At 41.7% G+C, this 24781-nt stretch overlaps 1 protein-coding gene across 5 annotated transcripts in view; it reads left to right on the top strand.

Moving 5' to 3' along the window:
• Positions 1-24781, top strand: part of LOC126271887 (RING finger and CHY zinc finger domain-containing protein 1) — an 81767-nt gene that overhangs the window by 12521 nt on the left and 44465 nt on the right. For all 5 annotated transcript variants that reach the window (XM_049974266.1, XM_049974263.1, XM_049974262.1 and 2 more), the window contains exon 3: positions 19345-19500. In XM_049974266.1, the coding sequence (XP_049830223.1) occupies positions 19345-19500 (156 nt within the window). The remainder of the gene's footprint in view (positions 1-19344; positions 19501-24781) is intronic.

Below are 24781 nucleotides of genomic sequence, written 5' to 3'. Positions count from 1 at the left end.
AATGCGCGCCATGGAATTTGAATCCGCGCCAGACGTCATGGATGTCGAAGACCCCTAGAGATCTCTGCACCATCGTGCTGTAAGCTGGGGTGGAGCGCACCTCCTGGCCCGCTTTTAGTGTGAGGGCACCACAGTGGAACACATAGTCCCAGTGGCCAATAGCAGCACCCCTGATAGCGTACTTAAGCGCCTGTCTCTCGCTCAGCCAGCCAGTCTAAACTCGCATATGTCTGTGGACACGTCGCCTCGCGTTAGACAGCTTACTTACTTTCTTGTTCTGTGTATGAGTGGACGTGTTTGTTAGGTTTCCTTGTAACTCCGTTGTTCGATCTTGTTGCTGTTCATTCTGTCCTTCGTTGGTCGTGTCCATCCTCTCCCGTTGTGTTGTTGTTCACGGGCCTCTCTGCAGGTCGCCCCACGCTTTCTGTCATTTCAACCTCGTGACTGTCCCGGCCGCAGTTACAACATTTTGGCGACGAGGTAAATGATGGTCGTTGTTGATATGGAGGCTGCTCATGCAGCAGCAGCAGTTAGATATCTTACAAAAGTCGCTGCAGTTGCTAACGGACAAAGTTGATGCCTGGGACATGTTCTTTTTTCTCCACAAGTTGGCACCGTTGTCCGATCCTTTGGCTCTCTCTTTCCAGGAGATCTGCCTTTTGCTGACAAACTATTATTCCCAACACTACCATGTGGTTGCCTCTCGGCTGGACGAGTGTTGTTTTTTATTTTTTTCAACCAGAAGTGGAATACTTAGGCCACTGGCTTAGCAAAATGGCATTTGCCCTTAGGGTTATGCCACTAAGACGTTGACCCCAGTACAACGGAACTATTCCCAGATTGAAAAGGAGGCCCTGGCATCGTGTTTGCTGTCCAGAAATTTCACACCTATCTCTTTGGGGCAAAGTTCACCCTCCTGACGGACCATAAACCCTTGGTTACACTTTTCGGACCCCACTCTCACCTTTGAGAGCGGACAGCTCAAAGTCTCCAGTGGTGGGAATTGTTTTTACGTAATTACACTTACACCGTCTGGTGTAAGCCCACTGCCCACCATGCTAATGCGGATGCTTTGTCACGTCTCCCAGCAGGACCCGATCGTGCCTTTGACCAACAGAAGGTACTCTGCTTTCACATTGATTCTGCCGCCCAGGATGCACTGGACGGTTTTCCTCTTATGGCTGCTGATGTTCCTGCAGCTACCCGCTGTGACCCTGTGTTGCGGAAGGTTCTCAGCTTCGTGGTCCACTGGTGGCTGTCCTATGTTACTCGTCGGATGCAGTCAAATTTCAGCCCCTGGTGCCACCTGTCCCACAGGCTCTCCATGGTTGATGATGTCCTTCTGTTGGCCATGGAGTCGGATGCCCACCGGGTGGTCACCCCTCCGGAATTGTGGCTTCAGGTGCTCAGTTTGTAACACCACGGGTACGGGGGTATGTCCTGTATGAAGGTTTTGGCTCGCTGGCATGTGTATTGGCCCAGCATCGATGGTGATATTGAGCGCCTGGTCTGTGGGTGCACTGTCTGTGCGCGTCACCAGGCAAGCCCCCCCAGTCATTTGCATCCTGGCCTGTGCCACTTCGGCCCTGGGATCCCATCCATATCGATTTTGCGGGTCCGTTTTTGGGGTCCATGTGGTTACTCATCGTTGATGCCTACTCCAAATACCCATATGTTGTCCGCATGGAATCCACCACCACGGAGGCTACACTCACGGCCCTGGCCCAGGTTCTCGCCATTTAGGGCTTGCCACACACGTTGGTCTCTGATAATGGTCCCCAACTCACGGCGTCGTCCTTCCACGACCTTTGTCAGGCCAATAGTATCAAACATATCCGTTGCGCCCCTTTCCACCCTTCGTCCAATGGCGTGGCGGAGAGGCTTGTCCGCACTTTTAAACACCAGCTGACTGAGGCGAGGCGGTCGACACATCACCAAACCAACCCCCCCCCCCCCCCCCCCCTCCCCCGACTCTTTTGTGGATACTTGTGTAGCGAGCACAGGATCCCGCATGAAACTGTAAAACAGTCTCTCTCCTTCACTTTCTCTGCTGGCAAGTCTCTGTCCTTCCTTACCTCTTCTCTTTACCCTCCTTTCTTCTGCGGCGTTTGAGATCTCTATTCTTTTCTTTCCTTTTCTTTGTTCCTCCCTTTCTCCTTTTTCGTCCCTGAGCATGTCTGAAGGCCGATCCACGCATAGCCGGTGATGGGGTAATGCGTAATTCCCCACCCCGGGTAGACAGGTAGGACACGTACGACCACCCTGATAATGGCCAGGCCCAGGGCGGGGTGATTACCTGAGCTGGTACCTTCCTAAAATGCTGATTGATCCCTCCATCCGTTTCTCGGGAGGTGTGACCTGAGGTGTGAACAATCACCTAAGGCGGGAGTGCCCTCAGAGAGGGGCCCCCCCACAAGGAAGGAGCGTGCCATCGGAGTTGCCGGTAATCATGGGGGTTACTTCTGCAATGGTTTCCTCATCATCTACTATGTCTGCTCACAAGCGAAAGTTAAGAGTCTCAGCCACGGACAAATCTTCCATCAGTGCCACAGTTCCTTGTTGTTTCTTGGTCGGACGAAGGTCAGGACTACACAGTCAACCCTTTCATTATTCAGAAAGGTGTAAACGCAAATGCAGGTTCTGTAACGTTTTGGTCCCGATTATGAAATGGCACCTTGCTGTTAGAAACAGTCAGTGCCCTCCAGGCACAAAACTTGCTGCGTACTTCACTGCTACACACCATCCCTGTCCGGGTAGACGTGCACTGCACTTTAAATTCATCACATGGGGTGGTTTATACACACTCCCTCGACAGATCGTCCAACGAGGGAATTCAAAACTACCTGTCTGACCACGGCATAACGGCTGTTTATCAAGTCATGAAAAATGTTGACAAGGACTTGGTTCCAACCCATACTGTCTTCTTGACATTTGACAGAGTTCAACTTCCATCGAACATAGAAGCGGGCTATGAGATAATTTCCATTTGCCCTTACATCCCAAAGCCTACACGTTGCTATCGTTGTCAGCGGTTCAATCATACCAGCCAGTCATGTTCCAATCCAGCCAAATGCGTTACGTGTGGCAAGGATGCCCATGAGGGTGCTTGTCCACCTTCATCCCCTCGTTTCATCAACTGTATGGGTAACCATGCTGCTTCCTCTACAGATTGCTCCATGTTCAAAGACGAATGGCTCGTTCAGGAAATCAGAGTGAAGAAAAAGGTGTCTCCCTTTGCTAATCGAAAGTTATTCGCCATTCAAAAGCCCACTGTGCCTCACTCAGGTAAATACAGCACTATCCTTGCCTTTCCTCAGCCTACAGAGGAGGCAGCCACGCAGACTTGTGATCTCAACTGTAGTGCTATGGCCATCAGGTCGGCCACCGCAAAGATCGCCTGTTCAACCTCTCCACTACCACCTGCTCACTCTATGGCTTACCCTTCGAGTTCTGCTAAATCACGAGCCCAAAATCAGACACCCGGACTTCCAAAAGAGAGCCTACTCGTGAAGAATTTTTACGTACCCCGACTTCAAAACCATATATTCCTCCCTCATCTCAATGTCCTGTTTCCAAGAAGGCTAATAAGAAACCCAGTTCCTCTCCTTCTCCACCACGGCATGTCTCATCTACAGCACCACCTGGTGGTAACTGCCCTCGGCCGTCTTCTGTTTCGCCAAGGCGCACTGCTGGCGGCTGATCAATTGGCCGATCACTGGTGGCAGGAGCTGCTCCCGAACAACCTACGGATCAGGATCTTCTGCCTTTGGCTGAATGCCGTTCCTATCTGTCAGCCGCTGGCTCTGAGCAGTCGTTGAGTTGAGAGCAACCTTGGTCACATTCTTCCCTTTTCTGTCCACCCTATGTCCATTATCCATGGCATTCAAGCCAATCGGGATGAATTGTCGATCCTCTTACAATCCTACTCATTTTCAGTCAGTCCGATTTGATCTCCCCTCTGTTGATGGCACTCCAGCACTTGGAGGACTCATGATTCTTCTCCATGAATCCCCCTTAAATGGTTCCTTCCAAGCTGTTGCTGTCCGTCTTTCCCTTTTTGCATACACCTTCTCTCTTTGTACTGTATACATTCCATCGTCCACACCAATGGCAAGAGCTGATCTCCTTCACCTTCTTGGTCAGCTTCCGCCCCCCTATTTGCTGGTTGGGGACTTCAATGCCCACCACCAGCTTTGGAGATTTCCGCATCCTTGTCTGTGCAGCTCACTATTGATAGACGTCTTCCACCAAGCGGATCTTGATTGCCTCATCACTGGGGACCCTCACTTGGACCTTTCGGTGTGTACTGTTCCGCTCACTCGGCACTTTGAATGGTTCATTCTTGCTGATACTCAACTGACCACTTTCCAAGTGCCTTAGATTGCAGCCACAACTGACATATATGTGTGTGAGACGCTGGAAGTTTGCCCAAGTCAATTGGACACTTTTTTCATCTCTAGCGACATTCAATGACGGTCACTTTCCTAGTGTCGACGATGAGGTCACTCATATTACAGGAGTTATTCCTACAGCTGCGGAACGCTCAATACCTTGCACATCCAATTTGCCCCGCCGCCTCCCAGTTCCTTGGTGGAATAAGGCATGCAACGACGTAATACGTGAGCAGCGACATACTTTTCGTGTTTTCTGCCACCATCCTACTTTGCCCAACTGTATCCACTATTAGCAGTTCCGTGCATGATGCCGTCGCGTCATCTGGGATAGCAAGAAGGCAAGCTGGGACTTCTTTAGTAGCTCATTTAACATCTTCACTTCCTCCTCGGAAGTTTGAAGTCGGATTCGACGGTTATCTGGCTCGCCTAGTTTCTCCCCGATCTCTGGGCTCACTGTCGTGCATGATGCCTTAGTGGACCCCGTCGCAATTTCTAACTCATTGGGTGAATGCTTTGCTGCGATTTCGAGCTCTTCCAATTATCCACCAGCTTTTCTCCCGAAGAAACATGCAGCGGAAGTGCGACCTCTTGCTTTCTCCTCTCAAAATCACTAAAGCGATAATACTGTTTTCTCCATGTGGGAACTCCAACATGCACTCTGGTCTTCTCACTCTTCCACCCCAGGACCAGATGGTATCCACATACAAATGTTGCCGCATTTTATCATACCATAGTCTGCGCTACCTCCTTCACCTTTATAATCAAATTTGGACTGATAGTACTTTTCCCAGAAGATGGCGGGAAGCTATCGTCATACCTGTTCCGAAACCTAGAAAGGACAAACATCCCCTCTAGCTATCGCCCCATTTCTGTCACAAGTAGTGTATATAAGGTTTTGGAGCGTACAGTGAATTGCCGTTTAGCCTGGTGGCTGGAGTCCCGAAGTCTTTTTAACACCTGCCCAGTGCGGTTTCCGAAAGCATCGTTCTGCCGTTGACCATCTTGTTGCTCTCTCCACTTATATCATGAACAATTTCCTCAGGAAATGCCAAACAGTAGCAATATTTTTTGATCTGGAGAGAGCATACAATACCTGTTGGAGGACAGGAGTCCTCTGCACACTGTTCTCTTGGGGCTATCGAAATCGGCTGCCCCTTATTCTTCGTGAATTTATGCCAGAGTGCACATTTAAAGTGTGGGTGAACACTTCTTTCTCCTGTTCTTTCTCCTAAGAAAACAGGGTATCCTGTGCTAAGTGTTGTACTGTTTGCCATTGCCATAAATCCAATTATGTATTGTTTCCTTCCTGATGTCTCGGGCTCCCTCTTTGTGGACAATTTTGCGATCTACTACAGCTCTCAACAGACTAGCCTTCTTGAATGACATCTTCAAGTATGTCTCGATCGCTTTCACTCTTGGAGCATCGAAACCGGCTTCCTCTTTTCTCCTAGTAAGACCGTTTGTGTCAATTTTTGGTGTCGTACGGAGTTTCTTCCGCCTTCCTTACATCTAGGCCTTGTCAACCTTCTGTTCATGGACATCGCTAAATTCTTGGGTCTTATGTTTGACAGAAAACTGTGCTGGTTCTCCCATGTTTCCTATCTTACGGCTTGCTGTATCTCATCCCCCTCCGTGTCCTGAATGGTACCTCCTGGGGAGCGGACCGCGTGGTCTGTCCAGCACCGTGGATTATGTTTAGTGTCTGGAGATTTTTACACCAGCCCTGTGGAAAGCCTTTATGCTGAGACTGCTGAACCTCCGCTGTCCAATTGGCGAGCTGTCCTGAGACGTCATGCTAGCCATTTGTCTTCCATGCCGGCTAACTTGCCCCGTGACATTTTTTTCGACGCCTCCTTGAATTTAGGGTATGCAGGCCACCCTTTCTCTCTACTACCCCCGGGAGTCCACTTCTTTCAACTGCTACATTCTCTTTCCTTCCATTTTACTAAAACTTTCTTGACAACTTGGGGTACAGCACCGCCTTTGCTCCAGCCCCAGACCTGCCTGCTCCGTGATCTTTGTCAGTTTCCCAAGGATGGTACCCCTTCCCTTGTTTCTCGTCGGGCATTTGCTGTTCTATGCGCACAAATGAAGGATGCCACATTTATTTACACTGATGGCTCAAAAACATCAGTTGGTGTTGGGAGTGCCTATATTGTTGCCGACACCCCTAATCGATATCGGCTTCCCGAGCAGTGTTTGGTTTTTACTGTGGAGGTTTACGCTGTTCTCCAGGCTGTCCAATACATCTGTCCTCATCAGTGGATACAGTATGTTAGCTGCTCAGATTCACTCAGCTCTCTCCTCAGTCTCCAAGCTCTCTACCTTGTCCACCCTCTGGCCCACCGGATTCAGGACTGCGTGCACTTGCTCCACTTGGTGGGCATCTCTGTGGCATTCCTCTGGATCCCAGGAAATGTTGGTATCTGTGGAAAAGAGGTGACCGATGTAGTGGCCAAGTCTACAGTCTCTCTTCTTCAGCCTGCTGTTCGCATGGCTCCCTTCGCCGATTTATGGAGTGTTTTATGTTATCGTGTTGCTCTTTCATGGCATGCACATTGGTCGACACTTCCCAATAATAAATTGTGGGATGTGATAGCTCTTACCTGTGCTTGGACCACTTCCTGCCAAACTCAGGATGTAATTTTAACTAGACTCCGGATAGGGCACTGTCTTTTTAGCCATTGACATCTGTTAAGTGGCGATCCTCCCCTGGTTTGTCCCCACTGCTCTCAACTGTGGACAGTGAGACACCTTTTACTTGAGTGCCCCTATTTTACTACGTTACGTGCCCGTCTACAGCTGTCACCTGATATATCTTACATTTTAGCAGATGACATGCGCTCAGCCGATCGCGTTCTCGAGTTTATTAGTGTCAGTGAGATGACGTCAGTCATTTGAAGCTCTTTTTGGGGACAAACAACCCTCTTCTATTGTGGTTTTTTAAGCTTTCCTTCTGTTTTTAGTTTTCCCACTTTTTTGAGTTTCGATCCCATTGCTGCTGGTTTCCAGTTTTTTTTTTTTTTTTTACCTTTTCCTAAGTCATAGACCGGGCGCTCATGACCATAGCAGATTTGCATCCTAAAACCATTAACGTCAGCCTTCACCCTGTTTTTGAGCACCTATCGCACTATGCCGATTGACGGACACAGTCTTGCAGAGCCCCTTCATGGGCGACAACCGCGAGCCCTGCTCCATTTGCTGATGCCCCCACTCCCAGCCCTTGCAGTGGTATGCCCCTGGCACAGCCATGTGGGTCCGCAAGTACGGGCACAAGGCAGGTTGGACACCCGCCGCAGCCATCGCGGCCCATGGGTGGCATGTGACGTCAGTACAGACGTCGAATGGGTTGGAGCGCTGCCATCATAATCAGCTCTGCCCTCGTGCTGCCACAGGACTCATGCCGCCGTCTCTTTCCCTACCTCCTTCAGGTACAGACGTGGTCCTCAAGTCACAGTCCCTGCCCCCAGTTGCCGTCTCCCAGTGGGCCTGTCGCCAGCCCTCTCCACCCCCGGATGGATCGACGGCTCCCTCCCCCCACCTTGGACTCTGGATCGGCTGTCATGGATACCTCGGGCGTCCCTTCCTCCCTGCCAGTTGCGGTTGATGTGCCCAGTTCCTCTTCCCACTGCCACCCACCTCGGCACCATCCGGGGCATTTCCGCCCCTGTGCACAAGTTTCAGGGGGGAGGGATCTGGTACCATGCTCTGTGGAATTTGAATCCTCACCAGACGTCATGGACGTCGAAGACCCTTAGTGGTCTCTGCTCCATCGCATTGTAAGCTGTGGCGGCGCACCTCCTGGCCTGCTTGTAGTGTGAGGGCGCCACAGTGGAACACGTGGTTCCAGCAGCCAATAGCGGCGCCCCCGATAGAGTACTTAAGCGCCTGCCTCTCGCTCAGCCAGCCAGTCTAATCTTGCGTATGTCTGTGGACATATCGCCTCACGTTAAACAGCTTACTTACTTTCTTGTTCTGTTTACGAGTAGACATATTTGTTAGGTTTCCTTGTGACTCTGTTGTTCGATTTTGTTGTTGTTCATTCTGTCTTTCGTTGGTCGTGTCTATCCTCTCCCATTGTGTTGTTGTTGGCGGGCCTCTCCGCGGGTCCTGTCTTGCTTTCCGTCATTTCAACCTCGTGACCGTCCCAGTTGCAGTTACAACAAAGAGCATCAGTTCCACCTAGACTATGTGGGCTGCTGAAAGAACACAAAGAGCAGATGCCACTGTACCATTTGTCAGCAACATTGGTGCATCAACGTACTCAGCAGCCAAATACTCGAAGAAACTGCTATTCCTGGATGTGGGGACATGTATTCATTACATCCTTAACTCGAAGAACTGTTTGAATGGGTGTGGAACAGTGTTGTTAACAATCTGGTGCCATATTTTATGGTGTATAAGATGCACTTTTATCTTCAAAAATTTGCCTTCAAAATTCAGGTGCATCTTATACTCAACTTTAATAGATAACTGTCCAGTGTTTGGTTTAAAATTCCTGCTAGTCTTAAAAGTGGCCATCTGTTCGATGCAGAGGGAAACCTGGCTCTTATCTAGCAACATTGAATTAAACTGGAAACACCAGTGCACTGATGCAATGAACACGAGTTGTCGGGATTCTCAAGCTTCCTAACACAATCCCCGTCCACCCCATCATCACAAACCTAGAATGCTGTCTATTCTATGACACATCACTGCAGTCTACAGTGCCAATGAACTTGAACTGAAAGTGATTTGTGTTATTGGTAACAGTACAATATTTCTGTTAGTAGCTTGTTTTGTAGCAAAATAAATAAATAAAAGTAATGACATGTGCAGAAAAACATGGAAACAAAGTAGCATTTTGTCCCTTCACCAATAGGAAAAAACCATTTACGATTGTCTGATGAGTGAAGAAGAACTGGGGAAAAAAACATGAATTCCCACTGAAAGAAGCTTTAAAATGACCTAGAATCATGCAAGTGTGTCAGTGGATAAAAAGTCGTGATCTAATGTGAGAGAAGACATTGTTAAATCTTTCAAGAAGTGTGGTATAAATAACGCATAAGCAACACACTCTATGGCAGTGAGGACCATCTTATATATAAAGAGGACAACTATGATGATGATGAAGAGGAGGAGGAAGAAGAAGAAGAAGAAGAAGAAGAAGAAAGTTGAGATGACAATTTTCAGGGATTTTATTGGTCTGTTTTGTTTTGTAAACTATGAGTTTTCCTGGAACCATGCAACTGAAGTGATTCAAGTAAAAAATTCCAAGACAGATCTGGTAAACTGTGTAAGGAACCACTGTTTATGTCAAAATTGTTCAACTTATTTCAGAGTATATTTCCCAATCTCAAATGTTTGCTGCGATGAAAAAGAGATTAAATTTATTGGTAGGCTTTTGGATGTTCAGAAGAACAGATTTATGAGAGCCAGATTTTGTAGCAAAATATCTAAAGGATTCTCTTTGCATAATGTGTGCTACTGCAGTGTGAAAAAGTATGCTGGGCAGGAGAAAAAATTTTGAGAAGTTCATAGAATTGCAGAAGATGGAAATGTTTGAGGATCTATTTGGAGAATGTAGAACTAGTTACATAGACAATTAGCATAGCTCTCCCAACATTTTCAGGGTACTGCTAAACAAACATTTGTTCTGCTGTGACTGTAAAACTTTAAAAAAAGCTACTTTAGTTCAGTGCAATTGCTTCGAGGAAGAGGTAACAGAATTTACAGAATTTACATTACCTGATAAGGTTCATGCTGTGAAGTCCAAATTGTTGTGGATTATAATCAAGGTATGGATAGAGATGGCATCTATGATCAGTGCTTATTTGCATATTCATTTATGATGGAGATATGTCAGCGGATGTTACATTATCTACAGGGTTGCCACAGTAAAGCTCAGTATGGAAGAGCAACTCATCAAAAAATGTTTCCTTGTTTGAATATCTAGGGGTGGCCAGAGAAAGATTAAGGCTGACGATTACAAAAATAGCACCAGTTGAAAACAAAACTGCTTCCTCTAGAGGTAAAGCCAGATATGATCAAGGTTACCTTGGTGAATACTGTTTTGAAAAATAATTATGATTTCATGACATCGTGACATTCAACTGTATTACTTGATATTTAATTTTCCATAACATTTTAAAGAATGCATGACCTGCTCCGATAGCTGCACATGTTATCGTATCGCTTCCAGGATTTGGGCAGGTGCACTGGCCTTGTATTGGCGAGGGCTTGTGTGCTGGCCAGCATGGATGTGGTTTTTAGGTGGTTTCCCACATCTGACTAGGTGAATACCAGGATAGTACCCACATCCCACTTCAGTCACACATTCACGAACATTTAGGAAATGTTCACATACTTTCACGTGGATAGTACTAAGTACAGACAGTTGGGATACACAAATTCTGCTCTAGGAAGGGCATATGCCACCCTCTAACATTAATCATTAATTAATCTGATGATAACCATACCAACCTCTTGTAGGTATAGGATAAAAGCAAAAGAAAAAGAAGACAACATGGTGAGTGGAAACTGGTGCATTCAAAGTCACAAAAAGGCAATTTAGCATCACTGTAATCGCATGTATGACAAGTATCTTCATTCAGTACTGTATAGCTGTGATGTTCAGTTAGTCCTATTGGTAGCATTTTGTGTTAACATGATTGAGTTTGAGAGTTCAGTTTTGAGTCTAGTTGTAATATCTTTTATTTTCTAATATAGATCTGGCCACTAGTGCTACAGCATTTTAAACATAACATACCCTACAACTATATTTTTATTTTATTTTTTAACCCTAAAGATAGCAATTATTGTCAGGCATGTCAGATATATTCAGGAAGAATAACAATCAGTTAAGATAAGTTACCTGATGTGTTATTGAAATAACTACAAGGGTTATCAACGTGGAGATGGTAAACATAGCTATTACCTACATTCAGTGAGTGGCCAGTTGCGCACTATCAGTGACAGCAAGTCTTTCGCAAAACATACATAGTCGTCACAGCAGATGCTTAAAACAACTTTATTAACACTATCAAATTTCTTACAGCGTGTTTCTGGTGGTGTATTTACATACGGAATTATGCAGATCAGCTTTGATGTATTTTATACTGAATTTTAAGTAGCAGCACATTCCTTGTCAAAATCAATGATGTAAAGATTTTCAGAACACTTTGGAAGAGCCTTTTGATGTCAACAAGTAGTCGGTTGTGTGTGTGTGTGTGTGTGTGTGTGTGTGTGTGTGTGTGTGTGTGTGTGTGTGTGTGAGAGAGAGAGAGAGAGAGAGAGAGAGAGAGAGAGAGAGAGATTCATGACTTGTAGAAAAACAGTTTTTTTTCTCCAGGTGTCCATTGAGGTACCTAATAATAATAATAATAATAATAATAATAATAATAATAATAGACTGTAAACTGAAAGACTATCTCATCATTATCTGATGATAAAATTAATAATAGATTTTGGTAATTACCTGGAGGTGGGTTGCAGTTCCTGCTGGTGATGCAATGTCTTAAAGAAAGGTGATGGCTATTAAAGTAGTAAGCACAATAGTTGGTAGTAATAGAATCAATGAAAGCAGCATATGCTGGAAACTGGGTTTGAATGTAGTTGACAAAGTAGTGTGAAAAAATACACTTCTTGACGTGGCTACATAATTTGCATAGCTTCAGAGGAATTGGAACTACCATAGGTAAAAGAAGCAAGGATAGACCAAGAGAGAGTGGGTGGTGTGTTTCCCAGGGGCAGGCGGATATGACTGAATAAAAGGGAAGCAAAGCTGACAATCCACAGAGGGGTGTTGGGCAGGGAGGAGAACAGAACAAATGTTTTAAGGCAAAAATAAATCTTTAAAAGTAGAATAATAAAAAAATGATTGTGCTGTCAGTGTTAGTATGAAATAATTGCATGTGATTTGTACAATGCGTAATGTAATTGATGTGTAACAATTAAGAAGCAAATTACCTTATTAGAGAGTCTAAAATGAGAAAAAATAAATTACAATTAGACCCAGGTTAAAAATCTTGAACTCAAGTAAGTATTCTAACACAAAACTCTACACACAGTATTGATTACAGATACTTGTGTATGTGATTACAATGTTGCCAAATTCTTTCTTTTACATCCATTTTCTACTGAAAATATGCACAGGATGAAATTTTGTTTGTCTTATTTGTACTGTCAGTATGCAAGGAGTTGAGTTGCACTGAGGTATCAGAGTGCTCAAATTTTGATTCACTATGTATATTGTTTTTGTAAGTTTGAGAAATGTGCATTGAGTGATCTTCTCATCAATTAATTGATTCATACATATAATCTTTGCTTCTTCTTGTTTAAAATAAGTTGTTCTTGCTTTCTGCTTTGGAACGGGACGTATCTGTTACTTGCCTTTTCAAAACAATTGACAGTGTGATATCTTTGTTTTTGCACATTCCTTTTTGAGTCTAATTCATGATCTTTAGAATGGTCTTCACCATTACTTTCTTAATTTGTTTCTCCATGAGATTAATTCCAAGCATTGCAGTAGCCATGCCGAAATAAGAGGCATCTTTAGAAAGTAAGTACCGTCTTGGGAAAAAACTCATATGAATCTTTTTTAAAACCAAAATTTATTTTTACAAGAAAGAGATTTCCTGAACTATTTTTCTACATAGTGCCTCCATTGTTCAGACTTTTCTCATAGGGAGAAACCAACTTTTCTATGCCCTCTTCATAGAAAGGTGGCGCAAGTGAAGACAGCCACTGCTGAACATTGTTTTTGTGTCATCATCATCATCATCATCATAATCATAATCATCAAAACGCCTTATTTCAAACTCATACTCAAAGTTTGAGAACAGGCAATAGTAAGAAGGTATAAGATTTGGTCTCTATGGCGGGTGATTGAACTGCGCCCAACCAAATTCCTGAATAAGCTTTCGAGCTACACTAGTGGAATAGGGACAAGAGTTGTCATGAGACAATGCAATTCCTTGAGTGAGCATTCTAAGTCTTTTGTTTTGAATTGTGCACCACTGTTTTTTCAGTGTTCCACTGTATTGTATCACACTGACAGTTTCACCTTTGGGAAAGAACTCAACAAGCAGAAAAAGATGCAAAAAACGGTGTTCAGCAGTTGTTGTCTTCACTGGCGGCATCTTTCTCTGAAGAGGGCATAGAGAAATTGGTTTCCCGCTATGTCAGATGTCAGAACAAAGGTGGCAACCATTTAGAAAAATGGTGTAAGAAATGCTCTTTATTATAAACATAAATTTCGGTTTGAAAAATGTTATTAGTTTTTTGTCCAAAACCATACCTACTTTCTGGACTTGCCTCATATTTAAAACACATTTGTAAAACAAGAGAAAGCAGAAATCTTGTCATTAATGCAGCAATATCATAGCAACTCCCACCCAAAATACAGTAAGGCTAACAAGTCACCCCACTGATTGTGACTGCTGGAAAGCTCATAACAAATTATAAACTTAATCAAATCCATTAAGCAATGAAATCACAGTCCCCACGAAATACAAGAAAAGCTTGACAGTGGTTCCCAAAAATACAAGAAAAGGTGGCAAACTACAGCAGGTGGCTATCGCAGCCAACAGACTGCAATGAATAGAGTTAGCTAATGACTGTGGATAAAAAATGAAAAACTCACCATTTAATATTCACAAGTAAAGAGCTTTAAAAGTGAACTTGCTCCAGGACTACCAATAAGAGTACAAGGTTTAAACAAGGAGTTAAAGAGCAAATATAGTGACAAGGAACTTCAGGCTCACAGATCATGCTTTAAAGCTTATGTGCTTGCTGAATTCACAATATTGAATAGATCAGTAGTTCCAGTATTAACTGGTGACACTCCACCATGGCATGTATCAGACAATCAAATTTAATTAACTTGAACCAGCACAAAGCAGCTGGTGGAGGTGCCGAATTGTGGACCAACCAAGGTGCCGTGCGATGATGGAAGTGTTGCCACAGCAGAAAGAAAACATGTCTCTGCTCTGGGCCCAGGAAATAGGAATGCAACAGCCACTGACTACCATACCAACACACATCAGAAGGAACACTAATCTGTCCAAATAAGGCTACAAACAAGTATGTCTAGGATGTAGGCAATATTAAATTACTCTGGAAGTGATTACACATGCAAGTTACAACCTTAATAACACTCCATAAAAGTACTTGAAAATTAACAAGTGAAATATCAGTGCCTTCAAATCCAATTACTAGGGCATCCTCATCTATAAAAAGTGCCTTGCCTTTGACACAGACTATGTTGCAATTTCAGTTTTATCAATTACACTGACCAATGAGCATCTACACAATCACTTGGAGGTGCTTTAATATGACGGGTTTAATTCCACATAACACAGATATTGCCTTAAGATAACATTAGAATATGCAGCCACCAACTGGAATAGGGTGCTAAATGACATAAATACCAAAAACAGTGATCTTCAGCACTGGCATCTGGATTACAGCAAACACTGTTGCTACATGACAAATACTAAGGCTCCAGGTTGGCTGCATAACAATAATGTTGAAAATGCCAGGTCTGCTATTCTTGCTGTGTCAGACTAAATGCTCAGTATGATTTCTGCACAGCAAATGGCCAATATCATGCCTTGTTGAAATGATATCCAATGTTGATATAAATTGAATTGTTAGTAAATAGAAATTCTGTGTGTTATCTTGCCAAGATGTAGGACCTGAAATTAATTCAACTACAGAAAACAATGCAGTAAGAGAAGTAGGAAGTCTATGAGTTTGTTTTGAGTAGTTTGCCAACAACAAAAATAAACCTTTTTAGCATCTTTCAAAAACTTTATCAAATTTCATGCAGTGGTGCCGAAGAACAAAAAACGGGAGCAATAAATAGGAGGGCCCTAATCATTAATGGCTACACAACCCTCCACCAAAACCAGTAGTATGCATTATTCATGCACCAGCTGTTTGGTGCGTTTCAAAGGGCAAACATTGATTTGATGGAAAATATATTCACCAACCCTACCCAGTGCTCTGTATGTTTGGTATCCAATTGAGTAATTAAGAAGCAGAACTACAAAATATTGCCACATAACCATATTGTGGAAAGTACCAAGTAATCACCTAATTGATGCACAATATCATATCTGAAACTGTACAAGAAAGATGCTGGTCTTCATTACCAGGACAATGCCAAACACCATATCATTAAATGTGATTGTGAAATCAGACTGGAAATTTTTTTCCATGTACAAAAAGTAGGTATGCACGGATACTCCAACATTTTGTAACTTATGCCCAAAGCACAAAGTACCTAAACATGTAAGAGTGCCTCTGTTATCAGCATCAAAAACAATGTGCAGTTCAAAATAAGCTCTGTCAGAAAATGGGACTAATTGGACTAATCTACATGTATGTGGCCAAAGTAGCTCTTTGTTTCAAAGATTTTTAATTTTCAAGATTTTGTAAGAATTCAATTTTAAAGATCAAGAAGATTCTAGTTTTCAACAATATCTTAGTTCCCAAGAAGAGTTTTGTTTCCATAAAAAAAAAACATTTTAACTATAAGAAGGCCTTAGTTTTCAAGAACAATTTGTTCACAAGAAAAATTTTAGTTCTCTAGTGGAAGTTCTGAAGAAGTTTTTGTTGACTTTCATTGTTTTGTGATTATTTCAGACACACAGAACTTTGGCAGTGTTGTATTACACCTTGTTACTCCCACTGCCTGAAGGGAAAATTTCATGAGAAGAGTGTTATTTAGCAAAGGGCTAGTGCTGAGGAAGTGCTCTGAAGTTCAAGATGGGCTAAATGAGGAGGATTTTAAAGAAATGATAAAGGCAGCTTGTCACAAAAAGGGGAGATCTGGCTTCAAATTTTTTGTGAAAAAATGTAAAATGGTGACATTGTAATTGTATTTTAAACACTCAACACTGTATTTATGATGCCCTGCATGTTCTCACAAATGCTGAAGAGAAATTTTTGATGACATTATGTGCAGCTGGACTGACACTGTTGCTGCTTCAAATAGTTTATTCAGCTATTTTTTATGAGTACTAAGCCTCTCCATTATATCTCCCTCCCCCCAGCCTCCCCCCCCCTCCCCCCCCCCCCTCCCCGCCCCTCCCTCCCCAACTGTGTACTTGGGTTGTATATACACGAAGTGACAAAGATGTTTATTTTGTAACCACTGGCTCAGGTTTTTACAATATGTCTAAGTTTGAAATGTTTTCGACCATTTTTGTAGACTACATAATGTAAGTAATTTATGTAAAGCTGTTCAGTACATGCAACCACACGTTTTGAAAACACTGAAGACAAGAACTGAAACAGTCTGAATGTTGCAACAGTGTTTTACATGGCCACAATGTAGTGAGAAAGTTGTTAGAAGTAGTGGGATTGCCATTGCACACTAGTCTCATCACTGGGAATGTGTTACGAGCTGCAGGAATAATGTGAGCCTGTGTGTTGCAAAACAGTGCTGACTGATGTTCCTGAATTACAAACTGCAAGCATTATTTGATGAAATTATCTTGTTTCTTGGCATATTAGGTTTGAATGGCTTTATCATCACCAAGTGTTCAATGTCGAAATGTGTTATAATGATATTTTAAATGGGGCATCTAGCCTAATTACATGTGTATAACAATGTGCAATAGCCAAGAAATTTACATATGCTACCAGTGAGTTGTCTGTGATGGAGAGATACTATTAGTACCATGAGGCTTGCTAGGAAGTAAACAACATGGCATATTTCTCTTTACACTCTCAGCATCAGGAACGCTCTTACGTGTACCACTAATGATACAGCTGCTTCTCTGATTAAAGTAGTTGTTGCACAATTTGATCTCTGAATCTCAATAGGAACATTTATTTCGTCTCATCAAACATAATTCTATGTTTGTATACAATTTAAGAGTAAACATAACAACCTACAGAATAGTAGAGGCATTCAGTCTTAGACATGCACTTAAACAAGACTAAAATCATCAATAGCTTTTGGACAAATCCCTTATTGGGCTAATATGTATATATAATCACCCCCCCCCCCCCCCCACAAACACACACACTCACACACACTCTGTAGCTACATTGTTGTGCCAGCTGAAAACACAGTTCTGAGACTGCATTTGGCATGTATTCAAATGAGTAACCACTGTCAAATTGTGGCCAAGAGCAGAGATGACCACCTAGTGGCAGAACATGCGCTGTGCTCAATATTCTTTATTTCAATGGCTGCTTTACAAACTGTGTCATCTGCAACCTTCTATCCAGAAAAAGCTCTTCTGAACTATGTTGATGGGAGTGTCCCTTGCAATACATCCTTCATTCCCATAATCATTCTGACCTCAGTCTCTGGTAACCCCTTCCCTACAGCAATCTCCACCTTCCCCCAGGACCCTAACATCACACGTCCTGTATCCATATGCTCTTCCCCCCCCCCCCCCCCTCCCATGTCTCCCCATCCTATGGTATGTCACTGATTTCCAATCCACCCCCATGTCATGTCATTGTTGTCATGCCCTGCACAAGCTCACCTGTGCCTGTGTGTTGCATTGCTATCCCATACACCTGCTGCCTCTTCTTCAAACATTCCTCTCCCATAATACCTGCTGCCTCCTTCCGCTATACAACTTCTTGGCACTGTATGAATGGATCAACGTAAAAGCTGATGCATTCACAAGGAATATTAATCCTAAGGAAACTCTTATTTACCAGATGTAGCATATTCTTCGTTTTGTTGGGTGCTCAGAATATAGGTTGAATGCCTTGTGTGATCAGAACCCAACCTATTTTCTTGCAAGTAGCAACACAGAAAGGAAGGAATGCTGCAGGTTAATAATGTTGACATGGTCGAACATTTATATATCATAATATCACAGAATTTTGACGTATAGAGGAATCATCTTCGCATTTTTGAATACCTGTGTTTTTTCATTTTTTGGAAAGTTCTTTTAACTTACTGTCACTCTGAATGTAATAATTCTTTCAGAACACATTCTTAGTCATCCTACCTTTTCTTTCTTGTTTTGCTTTTGTCCTTTCCACTCCCCCAATGATTTTTTTTCTTTTCTTAGTTTATTTTGTGTGTGTATATTGCCATCATCAGGAGATTGACCTGCTGAAAGTTATTACTGGTCAGCCAACCTGTATGTGCCTCTTTCTTTTTTATATATACATTTTACACATTCCTAGTTAAGTATTATCATTATACATTAATAAAACAACCTAGATCAGGTTTTTCTATAATTAACTTAAATTGCCATATTTGGCTTCAGTTGTAACGGCACACAACAGCTTGATGCTAGTGATGTAGTCTGTAAACCGAAGGATAAGCAGTGCTTGTGGTGGATGAAGTGAGCTTTTCTGGAATAGTGCTCCAAAAGCTATATAGGAGAGTACTAAGCAGTGCCTAGCAGTGTGGGGCATTGTGTGGTGATGTATATAAAGTATTTTTGTGCTTGTTTCTTGTATTTGTTATCAGTTACTAATTTCGTGTTCTGAATAGTGTTAATGCATCTTGCAAAGAATAAAAACTCCTCTACTGTGTGCTGTGCAGTGTCTCCCCATTGATTTAAAAGGTTCACTACAGAAAGGTGGGTATAACTTTGTGAAGTAACCTGTGGTGCTCTATGTGACATTGTAGGGTAGATAGTGGAAACTCACCAGCTTTGAGGACTCTCTAGCTTGTTCTTCTGTTTGCAGACTGTAGCAATGATGCTCCTGAATTTTAGATCGGAAGACAGTCTAACATGGTTAAAAGTATGAATAACAGTTGGAAAAAAGAAAGTGATGTAGTCTGTTTTGTTCATGTAATCATAAAAAAATCACTATCTACTGCAGTACACTACCATCTTTCTGTATTACTTAATAAGAAGTATTACAATGTGTTCTGTTTGTCCACGCATTTATAGTTAAGTTTAATTTTATTACTTTAATAAGATAATACAGTATGTTCTGCTTATAACACAATTTCTAATGACTTTTGCTTTTTTTCCAGTATACATGTTTGGAATGCAAACTTTTCGATGATGAAGAAAAAAACCAGTATCATTGTGATGGGTGTGGAATCTGTCGAATTGGTGGTAGAGATAGATTCTTCCATTGCCAGAAGTGCAACATGTGCCTTCCTATCAAACTAAAGAACCGGCACAAGGTGAGAACAAATTAAAAGTGAAATGTATTATTTATTAAGTCTCAGTTTATAGGAATCAGTGTAATCTTTTTCATCATTCTAGAGTAACATGCAGTATATGAAGTATTATGTAAAATATGTTTGAAAGTAATATAAATTATATAAATATTTATGCCAATGGAAAGCATTTTTCTGAAAATACAAAACAGCATTTTGTAATGTATGAAAATGGAAAATCATGGACAGAGTGGAAATAATAATTTAGTGAACTTTGAGTTCCTGTTGCTTTTAGAGTAATATTTAATGGGGCAACTGACATGAACTTTTTTTTAATTGTGTGAATGCTGATATTCTTTGAAGGTAGAGAGAACTTAACATTATCTCTCTGTATCAGAGAGATGACTGAAAGTGCAAAATGGCTAAGCTGAAATGCCTATAGAACAAATTTTATTCAGTAGAAGCATGTATAAACTAACATCCGATCTAGTGTACCTACAGGGAAATAAAAAGGCCTTCGGAGAAAAGAGAAACAGTTGTTGTATGAATATCAAGATGGAAAACCAGTAATAAGCAAAGAGGGGAAAAGTGGAAAGAATATAGAGGGGGGGGGGGGGGGGGGGCTATGCAAGGGAAATGGACTTGAATGCAGTATTGCAGAAAGGGAGGAGGAAGTAGATGAAGATGGGATGAGAGTTAAGATACTGCGAGAAGAATTTGACAGAGCACTGAAAGATCTAAGCCACCACAAAGCCCCTGGAGTAGATGACATTCACCTATACAGAGCTTGGCCAGAAATGAAAGTGACAAAAGTGGGAGCTCCAGGTGGCCAATCATTTGTGTGTGTGTGTGGGGGGGGGGGGGGGGAGGTGTCATGTTTGGCTCGAGTCAGGCGAGATATGAGTCATTTATGTTAGCATAATTCCAAGACAGCAGTTGACATGATGGAAAGAATGCAGAGTGGTAATACAAGGGTCATGAGATTGAGACCCTATGGGGAATCCTTTTTTATTTCTTTATTTCAATTTTTGGAGGATAGAAGAAAATTGAAAAACGAGCACTCAAGGTGCAAGAAAGATATACCAAAGGTTAAATAATGAACTGCGAAGAGAAACAGAGCAGGCTAGGAAAAAATGGCTAACAGAGGAATGTGATGAAATTGAAGAACTGGACAGGAAGGGAAGATACGACTTACTGTACAATAGAGTAAAAACTATGACATGGGAACAAAACAGAGCAGGGAGTGCTGCTATGGAAATTTTGAGTAAAGATGAAAAGGTAGTGTACAAAGAATGCGACTATGTCCTCCAGAGATGGGATGAATGTCTAAAAGAGCTATATGACACAAATAGCAAACCAGAAACTCTGGAACTTGAGTCACACAACAGTGTAAGTGATGACGAGAAAGGGTCAACTATCATAATGGAAGAAGTAAAGTCTGCCATAGCTGCAATGAAAAATGGCAAAGCGGTAGGTACAAATACGATACCGGGAGAAATATTAAAATGCTTGAACCAAGATGGAATAAGAGAAATATTGAGATTATGTAATAAAATATATGGCAGTGGTGAATGGCCTGAGGACTTTCTGACAACAGTAATGATTCCATTACCGAAAAAACAAGGAACCAAGAAGCACTGGACAATCAGTCTCATTTCACATGCAGCCAAAGTGATGTTAAGAGTAATTAATAAGAGACTTGAAAAAGTAATGGAGGAGAATCTTGGCAAGGAGTAGTTCGGCTTTAGATGGAATACGGGCACCAGAGATGCAATAGGGCTCCTACAAATCTTTGGAGAAAGGTTTATTGAAAAAGGAAGAGACCTATATATGTGCTTCATCAATCTAGAAAAGGCGTTTGACAATGTGGTTTGGGACAAGCTGCTAACTATAATAAGGGAAAGAGAGTGGATTGGAAAACCAGAAGAATTGTAAACTCATTATATCTTAATCAAAAAGTTTCAATTAAAGTGAGAGGAGAAAGTACAAAGTGTATCGGACTAGGAAAAGGAGTAAGACAAGGATGCTGTCCATCACCTACTCTTTTCAACATCTACTTGGAAAATATGATTGACCATTGCTCATTAGATGACAAATGCGTAGAAATTGGAGGAAGAAGAGTAGGGTGTTTGAGGTTTGCTGATGACATGGTCCTTCTAGCCACAGGGGAAAAAGAATTACAGGGTTTGGTGGACACCATTGAAATCAACAGAAAAAATATGAAATGAAAATTAACACAAATAAAACAAAAGTGTTGGCACTAGGAGGAAATGAGGAAATAAAAATTATGCTGAATGGAGAAATACGAGAACAGGTGCAATATTTTAAGTATCTTGGAAGCAGGATAGACACCGACTGGAAGTGCACCACAGAAATTAAAACAAGGATAGCAATGGCAAAAGAGGCATTTTATAAGAAAAGGAGAATTTTCTGCAGCGGTCTGGACAGAGAACTCAGGAAGAGACTCATAAAATGTCTTGTATGAAGTGTTGTTCTATATGGCGCTGAAACATGGACTATGAGGAAGAAAGACAGAGAAAGGCTGGAGGCTTTTGAGATCTAGACATGGCGGAGGATGGAAAGAATAAGTTGGATGGACAGAGTAAAAAATGAGGTGGTACTGAGAAGAGTGGGAGAGAAAAGACAGTTACTAGATGTAATAAAGACAAGAACAAGAAATTGGATTGGGCATATATTAAGAAAGAATGACGGACTGATAAAAACAGTTTTAGAAGGTTATGTAGAAGGGAAAAGGAAGCGAGGAAGGAAGACGTTCCAGATACTGGATGACATGATGGACGTTACAACATACGGCAGCCTTAAGAAGGAAGCAACGGATCGCAGAAAGCAGAGGGGCAAAGGGCATGCTAATATAGCAGTTAACATGATGATGATGATGATGATGATGATGACGATCATTTCAATTTTTACATTACTCATACTGCAGAGATACTGAAATAATGCTCAGTATATTGTATTTAGTAATAAATTAATAAAAGGCATGGAAAGGAAAGGCAAAGAAATTTTTGTGATGTGAATAGATTGTGTGGAAGGTATTGAAAGGTGTACATGAGAACACCATATGTAAAATTAAATTCTTTTATTATTTTACAGATGATGACTTAAACACTAAAACGTTATTGAAATTCAGCTGTCAAAGGCCACTGTGAAGTCAGGATGAGACTAATGGAAACCATGTACCCTTAAATCACAATATCTTCTTGGAAAGTTATTTGCAGAATCCTCTTGGACGTTGTTAGTACAGTCCCTTTTTGGGAATTATTTGCAATCCCAGATTTTCTTTTGCCTCTCCTCCTCATGCATTTTATGAAGATATTAATAAATACAATGTATTGAGCATTATCTTGGACTATCTGCAGTGTAAGTAAGAGAAAAACATTTCCATGCAGGGTCTCAAACTCACAGCCTTTGTCTTATAATTCTGTACTCTGTACACCAACCAATGCTTTGATTAACATAATTAACATAAATGGCTTATGCTCACCTGACCAACACCAAAAATGCATTCGTCATCTTAACGTTTGGCCATCTGGATCTCTCACTTTTGTCACTTTCATATCTGGCCAAGCCCTACATATACAATAAATTTGGATGAAATTGATAATGGCAAGTAGAAGCTGTTCCCTTGTAACTTATTCCATGTGGTTTTCAAGATATATGAGGCAGAGAAAATACCCTCAGACTTCATGAAGAATGTAATAATTCCAAAGAAAGCTGTTGTTGGTTACTGAAGTATTAGTTTAATAAGTCGTGGTTGCAAAATACTGACTCAAATTATGTGCAGAAGAATGGAAAAACTGGTAGAAGCTGAACTCTGGAAAGATCAGTTTGGGTTCCAGGGATATGTTGGAAGACATGAAGCGATATTGACCCTATGTCTTAGACGATAGGTTAAAGAAAGACAAACCTGCATTTATAGCGTTTTTGGATTTGGAGAAAGCTTTTGACAATTCAGTGGAATACACTCTTTAAATTTCTAAAGGTAGCAGGGATAAAATACAGGAAATGAAAGGTTCTTTACAACTTTGCAGAAGCCAGATGGCAGTTACCGGAGTCAAATGGCATGAAATGGAAGCAGTGGTTGAGTAGGAAGTGAGACAGGATTGTAGATTATCCCCAATATTATTCAGACTGTACATTGAGCAAGCAGTAGAGGAAACCAAAGAAAAATTTGGAAAAGGATTTAAAAGGAAGGAGGGAAAAAAAAGAAAATAAAAAGCTCTACAGTTTTCCAACGACACTGTAATTCTTTCAGAGATAACAAAGGGTTTGGAAGTGTAGCTGTATGGCATGGAAAATGTCTTGAGAGGAAGGTATTAAGATGAACATTAACAAAAGCAAAACAATGGTAATGGAATGTAACTGAATTAAATCAGGCAATGCTGAGGGAATTGTATTAGAAACTGAGATCCTGAATGTACTTTTGCTGTTCAGGCAGTAAAGTAACTTACTATGGCTGAAGTAAAGAGGTTATTAAATGTAGAATGGCAATGGCAAGAAAAATGTTTCTGTACAAGAGAAATTTGTCAACTTCGAATATAAATTTAAGTGTTAGGAAGTCTTCTGTGATGGCATTTGTTTGGAGTATAGCCTTGTACTAAGTGAAATGTAGGCGATAAGCATCCATACAAAAAGAGAATAGACGGTTTTGAAATATGTTGCTGCAGAAGAATTCTGAAGATTAGATGGGTAAATTGCATAATTAATGAACAGGTACTGAATAGAATAGGGGAGAAACACAATTATGGCACAACTTGGCTAAAACAAGGGGTTGGATGATAAACACATTCTGAGACATCAAGGAATCATTTATTTCGTGTTGGAGGAAGTGTGGGGCTAAAAATTTCAAAGGGAGACCATGAGGTTAGTACAGTATGTAGTTTCAAATTTATGTGAGTTGCAGTAGTTATTCAGAGATGAATCTTGCACAGGGGAGAGTAGTGTGGAGAGCTGCATCAAACCATTCTTCAAGCTGAAGACAAATACTGTCATGAAGATTCGTCTTCATGAATGTGAAACTACTAAGGTTATGCATCAACATGCAGAGCCAACCTCTGAATGCAACTTCTCTACGTGGATCAACAAATTATAACTATTGCTAAACTACTCTTAATTGTGAGAATCACTTCTATATTACTTTATACTGGGTGATTTTGCCAAATAGAGGCAAACTGCAGGAAACAAACCCTAGCAGGATAAGGAGCAAGAAAGGTCGTATGTACCTGTGGCCCAAAACACATTCCAAGGGAGGTACAACCACTTCTTCTTCTTCTTCTTCTTCTTC

This window comes from Schistocerca gregaria, chromosome 5 (assembly GCF_023897955.1).
Source record: "Schistocerca gregaria isolate iqSchGreg1 chromosome 5, iqSchGreg1.2, whole genome shotgun sequence".
NCBI lineage: Eukaryota > Metazoa > Arthropoda > Insecta > Orthoptera > Acrididae > Schistocerca > Schistocerca gregaria.
Note: the sequence above shows the minus strand (reverse complement) of the source record. Positions and strands in the feature narration are given on the sequence as shown.